The sequence below is a fragment of the Ptychodera flava genome, chromosome 3, assembly GCF_041260155.1.
Source record: "Ptychodera flava strain L36383 chromosome 3, AS_Pfla_20210202, whole genome shotgun sequence".
Lineage (NCBI taxonomy): Eukaryota > Metazoa > Hemichordata > Enteropneusta > Ptychoderidae > Ptychodera > Ptychodera flava.
Genome location: NC_091930.1, coordinates 34,661,570 through 34,684,811, shown reverse-complemented (window position 1 = coordinate 34,684,811; position 23,242 = coordinate 34,661,570). Strand labels below are relative to the sequence as shown.

At 42.0% G+C, this 23,242-nt stretch overlaps 2 protein-coding genes across 4 annotated transcripts in view; one reads left to right on the top strand and one right to left on the bottom strand.

Annotated features, from left to right (window-relative positions):
• The window catches only part of LOC139129878 (zinc finger protein 362-like), a 34,326-nt gene extending 23,892 nt beyond the window's left edge, over nt 1–10,434 (top strand). For all 3 annotated transcript variants that reach the window (XM_070695566.1, XM_070695564.1, XM_070695565.1), the window contains exons 2-3: nt 4,456–5,739; nt 6,315–10,434. In XM_070695566.1, the coding sequence (XP_070551667.1) occupies nt 4,467–5,739; nt 6,315–6,607 (1,566 nt within the window). In that variant the 5' untranslated portion in view covers nt 4,456–4,466 and the 3' untranslated portion in view covers nt 6,608–10,434. The remainder of the gene's footprint in view (nt 1–4,455; nt 5,740–6,314) is intronic.
• An 814-nt stretch (nt 10,435–11,248) lies between these two features.
• Nucleotides 11,249–23,242, bottom strand: part of LOC139129877 (transcription factor Ovo-like 2) — a 12,668-nt gene continuing 674 nt past the window's right edge. The window contains exons 2-4 of the mRNA XM_070695563.1: nt 13,609–13,859; nt 12,461–12,776; nt 11,249–12,070 (exon numbers count right to left, since the gene is read on the bottom strand). Coding sequence (XP_070551664.1) covers nt 11,778–12,070; nt 12,461–12,776; nt 13,609–13,859 — 860 coding nt within the window. The 3' untranslated portion in view covers nt 11,249–11,777. The remainder of the gene's footprint in view (nt 12,071–12,460; nt 12,777–13,608; nt 13,860–23,242) is intronic.

The following is a 23,242-nucleotide window of genomic DNA, read 5'->3' as shown; positions in this document are numbered from 1 at the left end:
TCTTTGAGATGGTCGTCAAAAGGAGCAATGACAGTAACCGTTGCTTCATCAATAGGCACAAACAGTCAATTATACGTGACCCTTCGGGTTCATTAACACTGATCAGCGCTGATAACACGATGAGACGGACAAATCGAACGGAATGTACGTGTGTCCATTTCTCCGTTATCTAATTATTTCCAGTGACAAGAATAATTTTAATCCCTGAGGAATATATAAAAATTGATAGGTTTTATGACTGTACATTCATGGAAACTTATAGAAGGCGTAGATACCGTAATAAAGCACATAATTGAAAATATCGAAATTTACTACCGCCTTATTAGGTAACGATCATATATATATATAATATATATATATATATATATATATATATATATATATATATATATATATATATATATATATATTAACAAATTACTTCAAGTACAAAGTAATGGTATCTGTTACTTAAGTTTCATGCATCCTGCAATCATCAACTTCATCTGTCTGATGATTGCAGGATGCATGAAACTTAAGTAACAGATACCATTTGTACTTGAAGTAATTTTGTGTTATTATTTATAACGCTCTGCTTTAGCATCGAGCACTGTAATTTCCCACGAGGACATCTGTATATATATAATATAATATATATATATATATATATATATATATATATATATATATATTATATATATATATATATATATATATATCTCGGATGTATATAGCTATCCGCCAAATCTAAATACCCTACTCATGAATGAAAACTAAATACGACATAGCCCGTTGATACACTGTTGAATTTTTTATCGCCGGTATATCTGCAAAGAACGAAGAAATTGACTCACGTAACACCATGTCCGTACCCGAAGATGTTTGGTACTCTCAGGAAGACGCCTTTTTGAAATAACGTGCTGGAATCGAACTGACCACGAAAGTGTTGCCAGTAGTACGTTATATTAGCTTGGAGCGATAGTTTTGTACATGGCAGTAAATAATTAGATTCTTTACGAAATAATCATGTTGTATTCATGTGAACTGTGTGTATTAAGTTACCATGATAAGGGTCCTTGAGAGTCTTATATGAGTAAAATTTGAGTCTTGAAACTCATTGCAAAAGTTAGAAACACTGCGATATTGGCTTAAATGTTTTATTTGTCGTTAGTAGTTCACCATAAAGGCCTTCCCTAAATTTCCTCATTTTGGGGTTTTCTTGCGATAATCCCCCTGATGCTTCAAACAACTCGTTGCAGCTAGGTGTCAATGTGTGATCGCAGCTGCGGGCCTTTCTAAACGTGTAAATATTGTTCCGTAAATGTGCATTAATTAACCCTTGAGCGCCCTTCATAAGATAAACCCATGACAATTTATATCAGTTTTTTTGCCAAATTTTGAGAAAAACCTGTAGCCAATTAAATGTGATATCCATTTGGTCCAAAATTATCAAATAATTACAGAAAAATTCATGAAAATTGGTGAAATTTTGCACAGGAGAAAATTGCAGCGCTGAAAGGGTTAAGGGTAAGTTGAAGCATGGAGGTAGGAAGAGACTCTCCTACCTCCATGGTTGAAGGTTGTAAGCTCTTATTTTTTAGCTCCACCGTACGATGTGCGGATCGAGACAAGAAAAAACCCAATAAAATGTAAAACTCCTTTGACCGAAGAGAAACCACATTTTAAGCCCCACCATATTCAAATCTGCAAGGTATGCAGTGATGTCATTCTTGTGACTCACCATACGTCAGCAAGATTTTCATCTGAGTTGGGATGACGTCATTGCGGAACGTGTCTTCATCAAAACACGCAAACGATTTTATTTTTTATTAATACTGTACAAGGTGATCGTGAATACTTTTAATTTGCCGTCTTCGGCTTACTTGAGAGAGAGAGAGAGAGAGAGAGAGAGAGAGAGAGAGAGAGAGAGAGAGGAAGAGAGAGAGAGAGAGAGAGAGAGAGGAGAGAGAGAGAGAGAGAGAGAGAGAGGGGGGTGGGGACACCAAGTAAAGATTTGTGTATCATATAAAAATGTAAACACGGTAGTTCAGGGACTATTTCTCAGATGACAACACCACCCTACAGCTTTGATTTACCGGTCGTTCTCGAGGACCCTCTTTCAAATCTCACAACTCATGTGGTCGACCCGTCGATGAACTTGCAATAGCGGCCGTTTGTGTTCATACTTGGTAGAGCCCTAGATCAGTAACACTCACTTGACACACTTTGTATGCCTTTTACCTGCCCTAGTCTTGACTTGCTTCGTTGCGAGGGACCTTCCTGTTCCCGAGAGATAAACACTTACAGTGGTTCCCATTCCGAGCGGAACAATTGAGATATCCAACGCCTATTCTTCAGTTGCATTTACGTCTGAAAAAAGAGAAAAATGGTCTGGGTGGGACGGTGGGGGAAAAAGTAGGTGTCTATTTTCCGCTTTCTTTTAGGCGCGAATGGCCACAACAAACCTCCTTTCAAGCGGCGGCACTTTCAGCTCCTCGCTACAGTGTTATGTGTATTAACTGTGCTCAGTGAAGAAGAATGGGAGCTCTACCCGTAGGGAGCAGTCGACCTGAAGGTTTTCAAATTGCGGTATTCAGTTAGGCCATGGGAGAAGCACGGCCCGATACCTCTCCTCTCGGTTGATTTGACTCCGACTGAAGGAGACGCTGGCATTCTCTTCCCTGAGTATAAAACACACGGACGCATCCACATTCTTTCGGCAGCTTTTAGGCACCAACAGTGCAGCCTCTTCGCTTAAGTAAGCAGTCAACCAGCAAACGTCTAAAACACCATAGATATAATTTTTTTTTCTCTCCGCGAGACCCTCCCCTACGAATAACTGATGCAAGCCAGGACAAGTCACCGGCTGGTAGATTTGTACCCGCGGGCGTAGCGCTCAGATTCCTCGGCTTTGTGGCCGGCGATCAGACGCACATCGATCTTCAACCTCTTCAGACATTGCGCGACACTTTCTTCTGTCCTTAATGAAAAACAACCCAACAAACATTTCCAACATTACTCAAAGCAACTTTACTGCATAAAACCAAAGATACACATTATTCCCGGATGTTCGACACATGCCGATCGACTGTGAATGTGTTTTATATTCCAGACGCGACAACGCCCTCACAGTTCCTTTTCTTTATTGTTTTAATCGTGATTCCGTTTTGGTACAATCTGTCCGTCTGTCTGCTACACAGTTTTATACTCCTGCCCTAACTAAATGTTTGACCGCCCTCAGTACAAGTCCTAAGCGAACATTTGCTGTGTGTACCTGTGATGGTTCCTGCAATCAGCCGTTTTACCAATCCAAATCAACAAAATTCTCTCTCTCTCTCTCTCTCTCTCTCTCTCTCTCTCTCTCTCTCTCTCTCTCTCTCTCTCTCTCTGCTATCAAGATGTGCACATACTATGGCACCGTCATATAACCCACGTACCAGGTACAAGCGTGAAACTTCATTGAAGATTCTCATGTATGGATGCTATATTATGTGTAACGGCGTGTAGGTTACTCAATTACAAATGGAAGTTTCGGCCCCCCCCCCTCCTTGATCACTAGAAGTGTTACATGAGTTTCTCTTGTCTTCGAACTTGGCGATATCGACCTATTTTTAATGTTAGACTGTTGTGTTTCATGATAAATTGATATCCTCGAAGAATGAGTTTTTAATATTCTAAAACACAATTGAGTTTGGTACTAATTTCACCGCCGCTTTTTACTCTCTGCTCACGGTCTGGCCTAAATGGAGAGGTTCGGTTTTGATGGTTTCCCTTGCCAGAGCTGCGCAAGAGCTCTAAAACGAAGGGGCGGGTCAGATGCGAATGTAGAGCCGAGGGTTGGACGCATGGTCTTCCCGCACAGCGATGCTTCCACGCACAACGGTCACGGTCACCCTCGGTTACATGGTCCGCGAGTGTGTCAGTCTTTTGCCTGTGTTTGTCTGTCGTGGTGTGTACGTCCCCATTTGTGTTTCCCTGACCAATCTAGCGCCACCCCATGACACAACTCGGAACGCCGTGTTGTATGTATGCGTCTGCACTGCTCGTGGCGAAGATTCTTTTGTTCAAGTGAATAAAATAAATCGCATACTTATAACCAGTCATTTGCTTAACATTAAAAAAGAATAGCAAACAGGGTTTTGAATGACCGAAAAATCGCTACTAGGTTCAGTCAATCATTCTTATCGATTTTGCATTGATGCGTAAATGTTTGCTGTGCAATCCCATCCCGGGGACCTGTTGATCTGTATGTAGTGAGGACAGATTAAGCTTCGCAAACTTGTAAATTCGCGTTTTTTTAATCTGTATGAAAAGTTAATCGGTCTATTCAGCGAGTCGCGACGTCTACATTGGTTCAGACGACCGTTCACTCAACCTGTCGACAGTTTTCTGTGTTGGCAGTACAGTTCGTCTAATATTTGATTTATCTTAGCTGAAACAATTTTTTAACCCTTTGTTGGATTTTGTGTCTTGCAGACGCCGCAGAAATGGCTTTAAACAGTGAAAATCTACCGGCACCAAAGCAGAAAGACACGTCGCACGATAAGTTGTCCCGTGAAGACAAGAATGTTCCGAGCCCCGATGCCGCTTCACCGCAAGACGCGAAGCTACAGGACGCCAAGGTCGACGCAGAGGGACGACCTGTCCGGCCCGATTTCCCGCTCGACGGCGCCGCCGGCTGTTTCCCGTCGTCCGTGTCGGCCAGCAGCGGAAACGAGGAAGAAATAGACGTCACTACCACTGACGACCTCAGACAGCATCGCTCGCCGTCGGTTCCGCGATCTTTTTCGTCGACATGTTCGTCGCTGTCGCCGGCCACGAGTATGTCCGACATCACATACGCACCATCGCCGACGCAACAAGGAGGGGCAAAGAACGGAACCGCAGCCAACGTCGCGAGCGACGCGGCACGCGACTCGCCGGCCGAAGCCCCGGACACGACGATGGAACACGAGGACAGCGGCGAAGCGGACAGGCCAGCAGAGAGACCGAGACCGAAGCCTAATCCGTACGACGTCGAGTCCCTTATTAGTTCTTCGAGCCACAGAAAACCGTCCAGCCTGCCAACCAACCCCTATCAGTACTTCCAACCACATTTGACCGTGCCCTTGCCAACCAGCACAAGTGCCCACGGACCGCCATTCCATCACTTCAGATCACCGATGTTAGACTCTATGTTTTTTCGCTCCCCGCCGCCAATGCCATTCCTAGGAGTGCCAAACATGGGTCCGTCAGTCCCCAACTCTATGTTCCCCCGTTTCGATCGGTTGCCTTTGAACGGCATTCCCAATGGACACCTCCGGCCAAACTTTCCGAACTTCCCGATGAACGGGCACCCTTTTCCCGGCTTCATGCCTCCGGCTGCAAACGGCGTTCACTCGCCTCCACTAGTCTCACCGAGGCCGCTACTGTCCCCCGTTAAAGTCGTCGCCCACAACGGTGTCAACGGCAACGTCTCGCCGAAATCCAAATCGCCCATCGAGGCCAACGGCAATCCTGCAAAGTACGCCCCCTTGCGGCGGGCACCGGGAAGACCTCGCATGATCAGTCATATTGTGCACGTCGGCCAGGGGAACAACCATGCGAGAGGGGAATCGAACCAGTTCCTATGCGAAGTGTGCAACAAGACATTCCCGCTGCAGAGGTTGTTAAACAGGCACATGAAATGTCACAGCGCCATGCGAAAGTACCACTGTGCCTACTGCGGCAAGGGATTCAACGACACCTTCGACCTGAAACGCCACGTCCGTACTCACACAGGTAAGATGCAAACGACTCGATAATGGAGATACACATGTTTACGCAAATAATGTACCCCCACCCATAATGGAGGAAAAGACCGAGTACATTATGAAGGCGAAGCCGAGAACATGAAAGGCAAAGTTTGCTTAAGTTTATTGTGGGTCGGAAGGGTGTACATCATTGCTATTATTTTATAGTTTTGGCGATGCCAGTGAATTTGTAGATGTAGAAAACATCTTGGGCCACAATGATGGACAATCAGATACATCATCAGTAATCATCTCGGTAGATGACATCACAAAATTCACCGGTATTTACAAGGCTGTAGTGTAGTAGATATTAACTTAAATTAATATTAGATATACAAATAGTATGATACTTTATTTATTGTAAATATTTAGACATTGTAGATATTTAAATTTAGAGAAAACACATCGCGGAAGTTTTGCGCATGCGCGTGCATATTATAAGTGTGTGCACATTTGTACAGTTTATTTTATCTCGCGTTGTGTTACTTCAGATTAACAATTGAAACAGTATTCAAGCAGCTTGGAGTCTAATTCAGATATTTCTTTTCTTCTTTACAACTGAAGGAGTCCGTCCATACAAGTGCGAACACTGCGGCAAGGCTTTCACCCAACGATGCTCGCTGGAGTCTCACCTCAGCAAGGTGCACAACCACCAGCACGCGTACGCCTACAAGCAGCGCCGCTCCAAGATCTTCGTCTGCGAGGAGTGCGGCAACACGGCCGTCAACCCGGACGAGCACTACGGCCACATAAAGGAGAACCACCCGGACAGCAACGAGCTGCGCAAGTACCAAGACAGGATGCAGCTGCAGAAGATGGTCATGAACCCGTCCAGCGTGGATAACTCGTCCAGCTAAACTTGCATGGACAGAAACGATGAGCACACGTATACGCAATGTACTGTATAAATTCAAATTTATTTTGTCAGTTTGTTTTTTTAATTACTTTGTTACCCGCCGATCCACGCAGTTCTGTTGTAATTTTTTTATTGCAGTGAAAAATTGCACTTTTCGTTCATTTGTACGTTTCCAGATCACTTTGAGCCAAACACACTACACTTTTGCCATTAGATTTTTTTATCTGTATTTTGAACCGGTGCAGACGATTTTGCGCACAAACGCTCAAGGGTAAGCCCTTCCATTTATCTACTGCACCACCTCGTGACTGCAACGGCCCGCCCCCGGGGCTGGGAAAGATAGTGGGGGTCCCATCATTCACTTTGAGGACAATAACTATGTCATTCAAATGCCTTCCAGCTATATAACGATGACGTCAAACCACAATGTACCAATCGAGTAATTACACGTTTCGCCTTACCCCTTCTCGTCTGACATCAAACACAATGGGGGGATATCTCTCGAGGGACGGTCGTTGTGAGGTCACGCACATTTCGTCGCAGTTGAAGATTTGACATATTATTTTATCTTGGTGAACTCCCAACTTCCCTGGTGTAATCGTTCATCCCGAAATACATCTGTCCCACACAATGTACCGGCCAGTTCATTGATGAGGGTCCGCCGTTGGCGTCCTCAGAACCTCAGTGCGATTTATTTTGTCCGAAATTACTGGTGCGTTGTTGGTTCTCTCACTGCGCACCTGGGACCCAAATTATTATTCTGAGGGGTCTGAACGTTGCAACCTGAAACCAGTGTCTAAGCGATGACCACTGAAGACGCCAGTGCATCGCTAATCGCCCGTGAAAGGTGCGAATCATAGATAAAAAGTCGATAAAAGGTCGAACGGATCCTTGAAACGTTTCCAACTATTGATGAAAATAATGGCCCTTCGCGCATAGACAAGGCTTGTCACAATTAAAGTGCTGCGTTTTCGGCCAGCTATAATGAAAGCCATGATGTGCTTGCCAAAGAGGAAATTCTGTTGGAGTTTGTAGTTTGCAACGACTTCGTTTGGTGAGAAAACAGCGCCATTGCGTTCATGACGACTGCACGCGTTCGCTCGCAAAGCCATTCGTCAATTTATTTCACGCGTATTGAATCGTTGGACCGTGCATCTCTCACCCCAAACGTGAAATGCGTGTTTGTAATTCGGACCATATCGCAGGATCGAAGCCTATAAGAAAACAATGACGACGCCCTCTCACGATTGAGTACTAAAGTATTATATTTGCTTGTCCCTCGTGAATGCCTGCAAATTATTCAAAGTATCATACGATACACACATCGTAAATATTCCCATAATGATAATAATAATTAATTTTCATATTTAAAAAACCACAGAACTCTAAAAGTATATTTTATTTATTTACCACATTTTTAAAGAAGTCTTGAAACATGACATTGTTGGCCAGCATTCTACACATCTAGGTGTGGTTTAAAGTCATGGTTACTCGAAGCCAGGCCTAGTTTGCAGTGTATAAAAAGTAACTCTACTCGACCAAGACGTGAAAGGATATTTTCCGACAGTAAGATGTTTTTTATTTTAAGCATTCTGAACAGATATCACGGGCGAATATATCCTCTCCTGTGAAGAACACTGTTTTGCTATTTTTTCATTTTTGCCAGTTTTGTTTTCGATAAGTAATCATAAGCCTTATTTAGCCAATCTCAGTACTAAAAGTACGAACGACCATGCGCCCTTTTTTCAACTCCACGCAAACCACGGGAGTTCTCGCGCGATTTCATAAAGTGGAGCCCTTAAACAGCTTTATCATGACGTTGACGATGACACACTCAGTACTCTGATCACAATATATTATGCATTGATTTTTCCAAAGTTTTGAAAAACGACCCTCGTCGGGAAAGATATCGAGGAAAAACCTCGCCCAACAATCAACGCGGCTGTTCTACGGCTTAATTCTTTATAGGATAGAGTAGAAGTCGGGATGATTGTAATCCCCTAGCAAATACTAAGCTTGAAAAGCTTAAAAATAACAATTTTCACAAACAGTAACAAGTCAGAGACGCCACTTTCTTTGACTTGAATATGGCAATTAAACTGAATATTCGGGTGACGTGTCGACAAATTGATATAAATGTCACGACGCTTACCCATTATGTACCAATTGTTATTTTGGCTCTATTTAATTTCCTGCACTGGTAGGAAAACGTTTTTTTCCCGCTTCGTTTTTACAGTGTTACCCCGCATACTTCTCGTCAACGGGTACCGTTGACTCTTCGCCCAGTGTTGAGTTCACGAGCGAAGTTGAGTTGAAACAGACGTTTCTCTGTGCACTTTTACCTTTGGTGAATCGGTTACGCTTTACCGCCAAAATTTCCCGCCAATTTCATTGTATTTTCAACATTTTTATATTTGTCTTTGTTAACTACCCGTGCCAATACCCTCTATGCCATGTTAACGTTGCAAATGTCGATTATTCTATGTATGTCCTAGTATGTAATGCCTTCTGAAGATAGGCGCCAGAAGAAACGTTGTGGCCAGCCCGACACTAAGCTTGGTGTAAAGGTGTCGAACGTTTTATTGTTGCCGTTTTCAAATTCTGGCTATAATGTTTAGAGTTTTGCACTTTAGCGGTTGTTCATTCTAGCTTGAAGATATGCTAGGGTTCTCAACTGAAAATAGACTAGCTTTCTTTTTTTAATGACAATGAAGTGATTTCCAACTTTTTGTGAAAATAGTGGCCGGATATTTTTGCCGCGCGAACTATAGACAGAATGCTAAATCGTCGTTCGGAACATTGGTAGATTTTCACTTCCGGCAAAACGCCGAAAAGAAGTGATGCAATCTTTTTTATTGAATGGAACGTTTATTAGCCAGAGCTGCTATTCGCCAAATAGTATCCATTCTTTTTTTCTGTAGTTTTCCCCGCCGTTTTCAAATATCTTTACTATTTTAGATTTACTTCAGTTGTTCTGTAGTATAATTTCTGTAGATGAGCTTTTGTAGCGAGATCCCGTCATTCATATGCACGAGACTTTGTACATCGTGATGGTATATACTTAGAGAGGGCAGCAATAAAATCGAGTGGTTCCGATTCTTACAACCTTGTCAAAATTTAGTATCCTCCAGACTGCATCATTTTGGACACAAGTAAAAACGATCAAGCTGAATTTGACAATAATCACTTGGAGATGTAAAAACTAACAAACAAAAAACAAACAAACAAACACTGACATTTCACAAGTATGAGTGACAGTCACTCAATTTGAACCATTCAATTTTATGGTTGCCTTCTTTAAACAGTGTCTTTCTCACACCAAGTTTGTGTTAGAACTATCTTCATTACTAACCGGTAAATACGCAATAGACAAATTTGGCATCTATTGTTGTATAGACAACGCTTCACCGAGATGTTGTCGTACAGTTATTTTCTGACTCAGAATGTGACCCGTTGTGTAGGACTTAGAAAAATGTACAATGTTTGTTTATTAAATCAAATAGTTCCATCCACAGTTTCAGGAAACTTTCAGAAATAGGGCACGGAAATGTCAGTTATTATATAGTCTTTACCAGATGACTCAGACCTTTCTGGCTAAATAAGAATTCAAGATCATTTGTAAAATCAAATAGCAATGACAAAAATGTCATTTTATGCAAATTTATGCAACTCCTGCACCGAATGAATACGATGTGATTCACAGATAATTTACACGAAGACAATCAATTTTCAATAATGATGTGTACCATAACAGTTAATTTTTTGGGAATGTGTTGTTTTGGTGCAATTTACAAATAAATTTACATTCCTATATCTATAAATAAGTTACCCGTTGTCTCTTTGTCTGCCCCGAACTACTGTTGAAGAGAGAGAGAGAGAGAGAAGAGAGAGAGAGAGAGAGAGGAGAGAGAGAGAGAGAGAGAGAGAGGAGAGAGAGAGAGAAGAGAGAGAGAGAGATTCCTCAAAGCCAAAGAGGGAAGATGTTCGAAATCGAACACATGGCAAACAAAATATAGAGACTCCGATGATATGTTTACATCGGAACTTGTACAACGATTTGAAATTTGGTAATTGTTTACCCCGATCGAGGGTTTGGCCTGACGTCATTGCGCGAGTTTGGACCTATGTACAGGGAAATGGAATGGAGGGATTTGAAGGTTTGTAGTCAATCTTTCGTATAACCAACGACCGTGGAGCTCCACTTTCTATGAATAAAGCGTACTGGTTGCTAAGCAAATAGACACACATTATAAGGAATGTAGTCCGGGTACACGCTCAAGAGCGCCACCAACGGGTGTTACTTCACTGCGAGGCAACCACAGTTCAAACACACCAATGGCTTGTATCGTGAGAAGGCAGACCCAGCTTTTCAAATTTTTATATTTGTCTATCGGTTACGATCGATAACAAGCATTGCCAGCAATTTGCACCAGCTTGGCTCGAGCAGATATTCCAAAACTGGCGAAACTATCGTGTATCAATTCGATTTGCATATCAAAAACAAGGCCGCTCGTATGGCCAAAAGTGTATGAAAAGACCAATTATGCATTCAAAGCCAAAAGACATTTGCCTAGGAGAGTGCCTCCTTTGATTGTCAAAGGTCGCTAATGGCAGCAAGACTACTCAGTTTAGTCAACCAACATCAAAACTGAATACAAAATATCCGTTTATTATAGACAACATCACATTTATCAAACACAAAGTAAATTCACAACAGTTTAACCATGGCTCCTTAGTTTAACCAAGCCACAAAACAGCAACGCTCTATCCTATCTGAACAAAGTGGGCATGCGCAGTAGATCCTCTTTACTGCATTATTGCATTTCAATTCGTCATCCAATTATTAGTTATATCTTCAACTACAAGTTCACTGCAACAAGTACATCCCAACTGGATGATTCTGACGAGAAATTTGAAAGCATTCCGATCCAATAGTTCAGTGTCACTAACGAAAACGAAAAAAATGACACCACGAAAATAACTCCCCTGCAGGATTCTATGTAAGATTGAATCGTTTTGTGAAATACAAAATAAAGTCTGCTTCTCGGTGATATTGGCAAAATAGCTCTCACAATCGGTGGATTTATAGCATATGTTAGTTGTTAGACCTCAGCAAGGTCCCGTTTATAGCTTTTTATTTGCTGGGATTTGGTCACAAGCTGGCGCCAAGACTAGAGATCTCGATTTCGAGGATGGAGCGTCTGTATCTGATTGGACGCGCCTCGGTCCTTCCTGCTGAACTTCGTTACGTTGGTGCTGATTGGATGGTTGTCTCTGACGTGCAGGATGTGGTCCTCAATACTGGTGGTCGTGTGTCCGCAATCCTCGCACACGTAGAGCTTCTCCCTTCTCTGCTTGTAGGCGTACTTTAAGACAATTCCGTGCACCTTCCTCTTGTGCGACTCCAGCGAACACCTCTGCGTAAATGCCTTCTCACACAACTCACACTTGAACGGGCGAACACCTGTGTGACACAGTTTAGAAAAACAATCGTGGGTGGCGCTGTTTCAAAAAAAACCTGTAAGCTGTACATTTTAAGTTGGTTCATATTCAACTGACCGCATTTTTGTCCGAAATGAAGAGTTGAAGACAGACGGACAGGCAAATAAACAGACAAATAGACAGACACACAGATAGATATATAAATAGACGGATTGATAGATATACAGATACATATATCTAGATAGATATGACTTTTTAAGCTTGTTAGGACGGACCATATAACGTATACTGGAAACACATTCCTGTCAAAAAAGAATAATTTAAAAAGAATATTGAATACATTTGTTGATAAATGTATATTGCCTGTAATTATCCAATTCCTGTTTTTCCAATTCTTTTTACAAATACTTACCCGTGTGAGTGCGCACGTGTCTTTTTAAATCAAAGTTATCGCTGAAACTTTTATTGCAAAACTGGCACTGATATCGCTTCATTTCATCATGACTGCGCGTGTGTCGACTGAGCAAGCGTGAATGAGGGAACATCTTGCCGCAGACGACACAGTGCAAATTCTCCCAAGCCCCATGGACTGAAATCTCGTCGGCTTTGTCGCCATCTTCCTTGATACTTGCTGAGGATACTTGCTGTGGGCTGTCGTCTGCTTGGTGTCTCTGTTTGTCCTTCAAATACTCTTTGTCGTTGGTAGCGTTCAATGTCGACAAGTTTCCCTGCAAGAGGTGAGCTCAAAATTGTGACTACAGCATCGGCAGTTTCATTATTACTCAATGTAATATGAAATGTTTTTACCGCCAAAAACTGGAAAAGACATGCATACATATTTTGGACATTACATATAAAGAAACATTTCACATAAGCATGGATGAACTTCTGTACACTCTTTGAGACGTTCAACTTTTGGCCCTTCAGCATTTTACACTGAACACTTTACACCAAGAATTTTTGCGTATCGTGACTGGGAACAGCGAGAATAATGAAAGCAACTCTGGCATGTGGCTACACAAAATGTCATGTAGAGAATCTGTGGCGCCTGTTTCGTGACTTCCGCAGATAATATGTTGCACCGAAACCAGGGCGGACAAGCATGACAAAATGGAATGCGGGCAAACACTTTCATTTGGTGATAAAACGTACACCTTGCTCAAAACACTGGTTCTTAGCCACGGTGGAATGAAATATTGTAGGTCAACTTCTTTTTTGTTTTAATGCATAGCGTACACAACCCCTCGTCGGTTAGGGTGTGTGTATCTTCTCACTGCCCTGCCCAGTGTACGAGCCCAGGTTAGTAAGCTGAGCAACGGTGTTTTGTGCTTGGCTGGCCCTACAACCTTTGGGCGAATATCAGTGTGAGCAACAGATAAGAAGCTATGTAGGCATACCCGGGGCAGTGAGAAAGTTTGTTTCGACCCTACAAAGACACAAACTTCGCTAAGATTCTCCTATATCGCTCGACCTGCCTCTGTGTGGGAACAAATACGATCATTGATTGTGAAGTAAAAGCGATTTGGTGGCCAGATATGCATATTTTTCCCTTGGTTTTACCTGTAAATGCGATTCGTCGCCTCCTTTCGGCCTCTTAGTATATTTGCTTTCCTCGCTGCTGACGATGTGGAGTTTGGACGTAACACTCACACGGACTGTGTTGCAGCCATCTTGGTGTTGGTGGTCGCCTTCACGACTTCGTCGTATCACGTGATCAGGAAAGAGGATGTCTGCGGAGATTCTTTCTCCGACGAAGTCATTTCGGTATTTGGGATGGCTCACCACCAAATGTCTGACGCCGGAGTGTTGATCTGGACGAACATGAAAAAAGGAACTTCATCATCATCATCATCATCATCATCATCATCATCATCATCATCATCATCATCATCATCATCATCATCATCATCATCGATCATCATCATCATCATCATCATCACCATCGCTTCCATCATCACCACCACCATCATCATCAACAACAACAACACAAACAACAACAACACAAACAACACCAACAACGAAACATTTGTTTTCCTTTTCATCGTCGACTTGAAACCATCATTCCAGAGGCATTCATCTCACGACAACATGTCAAAATTTTCTCTCCCAAGAGTCTATGCTACAGCGGAGAGCCAAAACAACTACTTCAGTTTTTGGAGAGGCATTCATTCACCTCCTGTTTATGTTATGCACTTCAGCCTTGAAAACAACGACCGTGTCCACCGCTCTACTGCCGAGGACTTTTAAGTATTTGTAAGCAAGAGTGGCTGTCGGAAAATGCCAAAACTGTGTACGTGTCAATATTTCTCTGTCAGATGTCCGCCACTTGACGTCGCATTGGTTTCACGGTTTCGAAACAGATATTTTACTCTGTAGGTTGTTAAAGAGTTGTGAGTACCAGCATGGAGCTATCTGCATGTTACTGGCCTTAGTCTCGTCATAGGGTCTACAATCTCGTCTATTGGCTCTCCGCTCATACGCACTGACACACACACTTGTTATTGGTTGTACAATGACTTCAGCACCGCGCTGAACTTGAATCGGACGCTAAGTATATTGAGCTCAAATAGCGGCAACTTGTAACGGGGCAGTAGCTCTAACTTTTGACATGTTTTTCACAATGTCTGTCTTGTATGTCAACAGCAAACTCTTGTTCTACTCCTTCAAACAAGTTGAAGCACCCACTATTATTGTTGAGAATGGAATTCACTTTCAGAATTTCACTTGTCACCAATAACAATGCAGTTTACAGGGTGAGTTGACAAGCTGAATACTTTGTATCTCCACGTACTTAGGGGAGCAGAACATGAAACCACGTACTTAGGGGAGCAGAACAAGAAACGCTAGTTAACATACATACATAGCAAAAGTAGTGTGAAAACCGCCAAAAGTTAGAGATATGCACTGTCCAACACCGACATTTCCACGTAAAATTTCATTACTGAGCTTCGCAAGGATAAAATTCACGCAGGCATTTGCAGCCTGTTTCATAGTGACGTGTACCGAAACATTGCGAGTTATAAATGGTGAAAATAGTTTTTCCTGGGTAAATAACCACAGAGCTACCACACATGTAAAAATCATCCTTGGTGAACTTCCCCTTTAAGAAACCAGGCCGATGAAAAATCCAAAACGACGACAACTGTGAAGGCTTGTTATACAAGAAGAAGCGGCGCCATTTCATGCCGAGCACGCGCAAACTTCAATCGTCTCCTATAAACCATAGAGTGACCCTAAAAATGTACAAACACAGTCCCTGGACACTGAAATCAGACAGTGTTTGTCCTCCTTGTAATCTGGTTACATAAATAAGTACTTCGACACCGAGTCTCTTTTTCACCTCAATTATTGGACAAATAAAGTGCAACTCGCGAACCGAGGCACACTAATGACATCACAGGCCACGATTCTAATTTGCATACTGAAACACTACTAATTTGCATAAATGAACGCTATTATGTCACGCTTCAATCGCTAAGTGGTACTGATACTGGCTTCTTTGTTCTTTTTTTCTGTTTGCTTTTATTTTTGTGGGCACTATAAAAGGGGATAGGGGTTCTATTTATACCGCGTTAGCATTTATATGTTTGTTTGAGGCAGCCTGCGACCCCGGCGCATGCGCATGTAAGTGTGAATCAGGAAAAAAAAGCCGGGTTAACAGAGACAGACAAGGAGAAAAATTCTACCTGTCTGTGATAGAGAAAATTTGGTATCGGTGAGATTATCTGCTTTTTCAAACAGCTATGACTAAAAATGTGGCAACCTTTCCTTCTGTCAGGACACTTCGAAGAACACAACATCAAGTAAAGACTTTTTTGCGGCAATTCCGTTATATCGCGTCCTGGAACTCTCCAAAGGTCACGACCTCCCGAGATAGCATACATTAAAAGGGACAGAAAGGCCTGCGTCGGGTTTAAGCAGTGCCGCAAGTCGTTATTCGATGAATAAGAAGTCGTTAAATCAGACACCTGTTGAGCAGACTGGATATTGCCGCCCAAGTCAACCAACAAAACATTTTATTTCGCCGTTCTTTTTTTTTTCACTCCGACCCTGGCAAGTTGCCAACTTTTTGTACATGGGGTAAACCGCCAGAAAAGCTTGTTAAAGGATTTTGGCGCAGTGTTTCTACCGGCCAGGGCGATCGAAATATTGCCCAAAAAGACACAAGAGAACAAAAGCAAAAGAAAAGAACACAAAACAAAACAAAACTAAACAAAACAAATGACAAGTGACTGATATGCTACGTTATCGAACTCTTGTCGTGAAACAACCGTGACGGTCAAGTGACCGTCGACGATGTGACTTCCGTTTTTTAACAGGAGCACCTAAAGTGGATGACATAAACAGATAAAACTGAGTGGCTGAGAGAGAGAGAGAGAGAGAGAGAGAGAGAGAGAGAGAGAGAGAGAGAGAGAGAGAGAGAGAGAGAGAGAGAGAGAGAGAGAGAGAGAGAGAGAGAGAGAGAGAGAGAGACAGAGAGACAGAGAGACAGACAGACAGACAGACAGACAGACAGACAGACAGACACAGAGAGAGACAGAGAGAGATAGAGACAGAGACAGAGAGACACAGAGAGAATTTTGTTACTGTGTCGGTCATCTCGCAACCGGTTGTTCGAAAGGAAATCTGGTCTCCACTATTGATGAAAATCTATAAACGGCATCGTAAATTCAAGTACTCGGTGATACATTGAAATGCAGGTAGTATTTTTTATGAGAAAATCGTAATTGACCACTTAAAAGAACCAAACAAAACGAGATGTCGGCTGTGCCTTACGTGGCAAATATATCGAACACGTGTGAGATTTTGCCGCTCCATTTTTCACGCCGCTTGTCGGTTTCCCTCCAAAGGGGTGTGTCGCTTTCACGCCCCGCGATATGTCGAATAAACAACGCGTGCCGTGATTGGGATGTGTGCATATAAAAACTCTCCCGAAGGCTAATGAAAAGTGCCGTTGTTTTTTGGCGTTTGATTTGAATGCGAGTTTATTAGGAAATGTCGGAGTTCAACTTAATGGGACCTTGATAGGTGGTGTTTCGGGCTGGCGGTTTGTTTTTTTTTGGTCGGGAAAGTAAGGTCGAGGCATATGGGTAGACCGAACGGTCAGAGCACCGTAAACTAGTGAACACAATGACCGTTTAACGAATTCGACGAACGTCGCAGACTTTCCCAACGTTGTCGAGCCTTAGTATAGCTATTTCATGTTGCTAGGAAACGACTGAATGAGACCCTTTCTTTTCTTTTCCAATGGACGGTCCCCTCCTTCCACCCACCTTTGAATGCGAAGATTTAACAGTAGAAATATACGACACGCGTGCCCGATTCAGCATGAACACACCACACGCGGTCCACACAAAAGCGCCACCAACACAATACACACATACACCCCGTCGGATACAACCGAAACAACGCCTTGTAGAATGTTGAAATATTACAAGGGCCACGGCTGTACCTTATGACCCAGGGAGTCATCGCCATTGATCAGGCTTTTCAGGTAACCCGCATTGGAGTCAAGACCGGAGCCACACGGATGCAATTAGTTTCAAAGAAATGGCGCAAAAAAGAGGTAATAGGAAATCCGGGGTTTGATACAGGGAGGGTCAACGTCTGGACGGACATTCTTCGTTGAATCTGTTTTTGATTGTACTGAGGATTTTCCCCACACGTATGAAGCAGTGGTTTTTCCTTCGCTATTGCTGATATAACTTTCTTGTTGTTGTTTTTTTTGGGGGGGAGAGGGGGTGTGGGCAAAGGTAGGGCCCCTTTCCGCCGTATTGCTGCGGTAAGGGTAGAACTATTTAGTGTTGATTTTTTCGACAATACTTTTAACGAACATTGTTTATCGACAGGGTTAATAAGATAGCTGCCATTGTTACCAAACATATATATATATATATATATATATATATATATATATATATATATATATATATATATATATATATATATATATATATATATATATATATATATGAGAGAGAGAGAGAGAGAGAGAGAGAGAGAGAGAGAGAGAGAGAGAGAGAGAGCAGATAAGATATTGAGACTGCTATTCAAATAGACAGTAAGAGACAGAATGAGAAAACAGAGGTAGAGACACACACTGAGAGACTGAGGGAGACACAATGGGAGAGAGGGACTCTGAAAGATTTGTTGTTAGTTTGGATTGGTAAAACGGCAGATTGTAAGAACTAATCACAGATACGTATGGAGGAAAGAACGTGTATTGAGGGCTGTTATAAACTTAGTTACACCAGAACTACCCAAATTTGTGGTTTTGGTTCCTTGGTGTCGCCGACTGTATTTGTACACAATGGTCTCAAGCGATACCTTTAAGACCGTAAAGTCCACGACATGAACTTGACCCAAAGTCTATCAGCTGACACCAGTGAAGGCAACGATATCCTTACTGAACACCGACTTTTGGCGCAGTCAGCGAAACCAGGTCTGGTTGTTGACATATGACAAACTACGCGACCTTGGCATCGCCGACAACACATTAAAACAAACTAAACAAAATAAAAATGGTACTAGACCATTACAAGCAAAATAAAATCCGACCAAGCGCTTGGCGACAACAAGCAAACACGGTGAAACGTCCTCGATTCCTGTTTGGCGGGCAAAGGTGTTCATACTTGAGCAGGGGGCAAAATAAGCGCAGCTAATAAAAAGGCGACTGTCACCCGAAGCTATTTGGACGTCCACCGTTATTGCGGCAGCGGGTCGCTTGCAACCATTCGCTTTGTGTACACAGAATAGGCGCGGGTATACCAACCGCGCTATATCCAGTTTCTCTGACATCAAAACTATTATAAATGATCAACCCCAGAAAGCAACGGTTTAATAATAGGCAACTCTCACTGGTCCCCGGCGCTACAAAACAATGTACGTGAAGTCACGTCGACGTCCGTTTTGTTTCAAGCTTAGAACATCATTATGAAACGGCATAACCGCGTCCTGATCGAGGCAGACGACGTCGTCGCGCGCAAAAATAATACAACAGCATTCCGTCACAATCACGAAAAACAAAATAAAATGATTGCAATGATACGATAGCGAACAAAAAGTCGGTCTAAATTTGATAATTATAGAAAATTTAAAATCATCTTCATTTTCACTCCAGAAATCGCATTTTCTCTCTCCCTCTCTGTGTGTGTCTGTCTGTCTGAAAGTCTGTCTATCTCTGCTGTCGTTTCTTCTGCCTATTCCTGTCTCTCTTTGTCTGCCACCGGTCAATGTCGACTAAAACACCTCTCCTTTCAGCAATCTACACACACTCATCAAGGATATCAAACAACCTGCTGAGGGCATTAGAATTCTTCGTCAATATCAGTATTCCTGAAAATTTTAAAAAACACATACTATGGTAAAAGATGGCGCTTAAAAATGGTGACTGGCGCGGAAATTCAATATGGTCTGTAGTCGTTTGCCAATGACATAGCCTTGTCTTCCCGTCTTAAAAACGTTGCTATTGCGTCGTTCTTCTATCTCCCTGTCAACTTATATACATAATTGTTTCAATTTATCGGTACCTGTCTGTCTGTCTGTCTGTCTGTCTGTCTGTCTGTCTGTCTGCCTGCCTGCCTACCTATATGCTCTGTTCTGCAGATTTGTAATCGATAATCTTTACAACGATGGTGGAAAGACGGGGGGGGGGCTATCCTAAAATTCAAAAATGCGCGTGACGGAGAGTTTTGGAGTAAAGCGTGTCGTGCCACGCACACATCACCATACACCTGTTAGTCTTTTTTTAGCGCTTACTAACGGTGCTTCGAAAATTGCAACGTAAGAGCAGCGCAAATAGCCGGATAGGTTTTGTTGTCACGTCCTAACGATCAAGACTTAATAGGTCAGTACACTTACGCGTTTCTATATTACGATGTGGCAGGGCAGGGCAGAACCTAAATATAACAAAGGCATTTTCACCGGGTACCACCATCACTGAGTGGGCGTCTCGCTCTAAATTGACGGCTAACGCACTGTCTCACCATTAATGAAGCTTCTAATTTTCATGGGTGTGTGTGTGCGTGTGTGTGTGTGGGGGGGGGGGGTTGAAGAGGCATTGGTTACAGTTGTTGCGTTGAAAACCTGATGCAGTATTTCTCAAAACAGCAAGGATATTTGCAAGATATAGCAAAGGTATTTGCGAGAAAGTATTCCTGGAGTAACACTTGCATAAATTGCTGAGGTGTAGATTTGTGTCTGAACCTAGACATGTTTTTGGTAATCGTTTGTTACTTCACAGACAGGGAAGTGTAGTTTGGTATATTCAGAAACGACACGACCCATCCTACCCAAGAAACCATCCGTAAGAAGAGATTTCATCCAGTCATGTCCTATATACATCGAGCCCGTCACTCCTGACCTTTGACCTATCAATGTTCTGAATCAGGTGTACCGTGACACAAAAGCTATCGTCTGCTCTGTTTACCGTTTGACGGAACAGTCTTTAATTACTTGGCATTGTTCCTCAAAAGCGCAAGTACTTTTGTTTTTAATGCAGAATGCGCCTCGGGGACAGATATTCGGTCTCTCAAACTTCTACAATACATTATTTGGTCGACCATTTGTGAGTGCCGCTCATTTTGACGCTATTGGAACACAGAACGTTGTTCACCGTTTAATGTTTGTGAAAACAGAAAATTTAATTTTCCACATCTGAGGTAAAAGGGGGGTGGCAGCCATTTTGAATCTCAAGCGCCGGTGAACATTCAATGATTTGTTTTCTTCTTGTACCAAAGTGCACGTGACCCTGATTTTCATCGAGATTTCGAAGAATAAGGTTTAAATTTTCAAGAAGAAAAGTTTGAGCGAAAGTTAAAGTAAATTTTCAGGCGCGAACTTTAACTATGTACCTTAAAGTAGAGTGCGCCTCGAGGGACAGATATTAGAACTATCAAATGTGTACAATATTTTGAAGTGGCCTCGTTTTGAAGCCTGTTGAGAAATGAAGGTTTCGTTGTCTTCTTTTTGTAAAAATTGAAAATCCCATCCTTCTCACAGGACTTTGCGTAGATCATGGCGGCCATTTTACATTTCATGATCAGATATCGTAAATTTTAGGGAGTTTGTTTCTCTTGTACTTTGACCCCTGGCTTTTGTTCCAGAATATGAAAGGGAATTGTCGAAAGATTCATATCGGAAGTTTGAATGCATGTGTTCATAACTTTCAATTTCGAGGAACGTACTACTCTAATGCGGAATCAGCCATTTCAAGTTAGGGAGATGAGTTTTAATCAGCTCGAGATATCGTTTGCGCATGCGGTCGAAAACTTGAACGATGCTGTTCAAGGCTAAATATTTCGCTTCGTCGTCACATTACAAGGAAACCAAAAAAACAAACACGACAACCAACAAACACAGGACCAACAAAATAACAAAAGCTAAGGGAGTTGGTTAGCGTTGTGGTCAGTCTCTTCAGAGTTCGATGTCAAATATATAACTCTTGCGCTAAACTCCCGATATCTTCCCAATGTTGACGTCACCGAAGAGTTTTTGAAAATCCAGAAACCCACATTAGTGATTCCGGATTTCAAGCCGAGACAAGCACCTCTCCCCTCACACACTGAAAGCGACAAAGTCCCGTTTAACGGTCTATCTTTATTTAATTCTAAATAAACATGACTATAATGACGTACGAAAATCAAATGAGCAAATTCCCAATGTTATGAACTCTCTCTCTCTCTCTCTCTCTCTCTCTCTCTCTCTCTCTCTCTCTCTCTCTCTCTCCTCTCTCTCTCTCTCTCTCTCTCTCTCTCTCTCTCTCTCTCTCTCTCCATAACGTAGCCCCTTCTCTCTTTTCGCCCTGACATTTGATGATGTAACGTGCCTGATAAATCATTTCCAGTTCTTTATGTACTTGTCGATCAATCTATCTATCTGTTGTTGTCTGTCTGTTAATCAGTCAATCGACTAATCAATCAATCAATTGACCAATATCTATCTATCTATCTATCTATCTATCTATCTATCTATCTATCTATCTATCTATCTATCTATCTATCTATCTATCTATCTATCTATCTATCTATCTATCTATCTATCTATCTATCTATCTATCTATCTATCTATCTATCTATCTATCTATCTATCTATCTATCTATCTATCTATCTATCTATCTATCTATCTATCTATCTATCTATCTATCTATCTATCTATCTATCTATCTATCTATCTATCTATCTATCTATCTATCTATCTATCTATCTATAGTATCTATCTATCTATCTATCTATCTATCTATCTATCTATCTATCTATCTATCTATCTATCTATCTATCTATCTATCTATCTATCTATCTATCTATCTATCTATCTTTCTATCTATTATGTTTTAATTCTGTTTGAGTGACTATCTTATCGGTCCATTTATCTCCGATTCATAATAATATAAATGTTTTGCTATCATCCTTTTTATTTGTAACACAAAAACACCTGAAACCCTGCACGTCGTACACATGATGTGTTTCTAGCTTCCATTTTCAACAGTATGTGGTTATGTCATCAATGAGAGCATAACATTGACCAAGATGCAGTTAACACGATTGGAACTAATTAGGGGTAATTGGATGGTGAAGTAAGTGAATGTAATGTCATCTGCTTTTCTTTTTACGTTACACACTTGTTTTTATGAGTAATTTGCAATATTGCAACATTCAGCTATACGGCACCTAATACGTTTGAGAAATTTGATAAATATGAAAATCCAATTATCCCAAATTAGTTCCAATCGTGTTAGTTACAGTGCTGTTCATGGACTTGATCTGTAAAAAGTGAAGCTTGGAGCGCGATGAGGTAAAGTCCACAGTAGGTGTATCAGGGTGATTTGAAAATGAGACTGCACCAGAGAGGTGTCCGGACACAGAGAACCGTCTTGCTCAAATGAGTGAAAGTTTGAAGTCTGCATTGATCTGGCGCATTCACACTAGGGACACAACTTTTTTCGCCGGAATTGAAAGGCAATCGGATGGGAACTTTTCATCGGTTAGACCGCCGTTCTGGCTCCAAATGCTGCATACTTTTATCTATATATGTGCGGTCACAAATGAACCGCCAGCGACGTTGTTACACTCTACGCGATATCTGCTGTTCGATTTCCCATTGACCACACCTGGAGGCGTTGTGGTCCTTCCACAAACTGTGAAAAAAACTTCCCTGCGGTATTTCGTCGAAGGTGATTCACCTACGAACAGATAA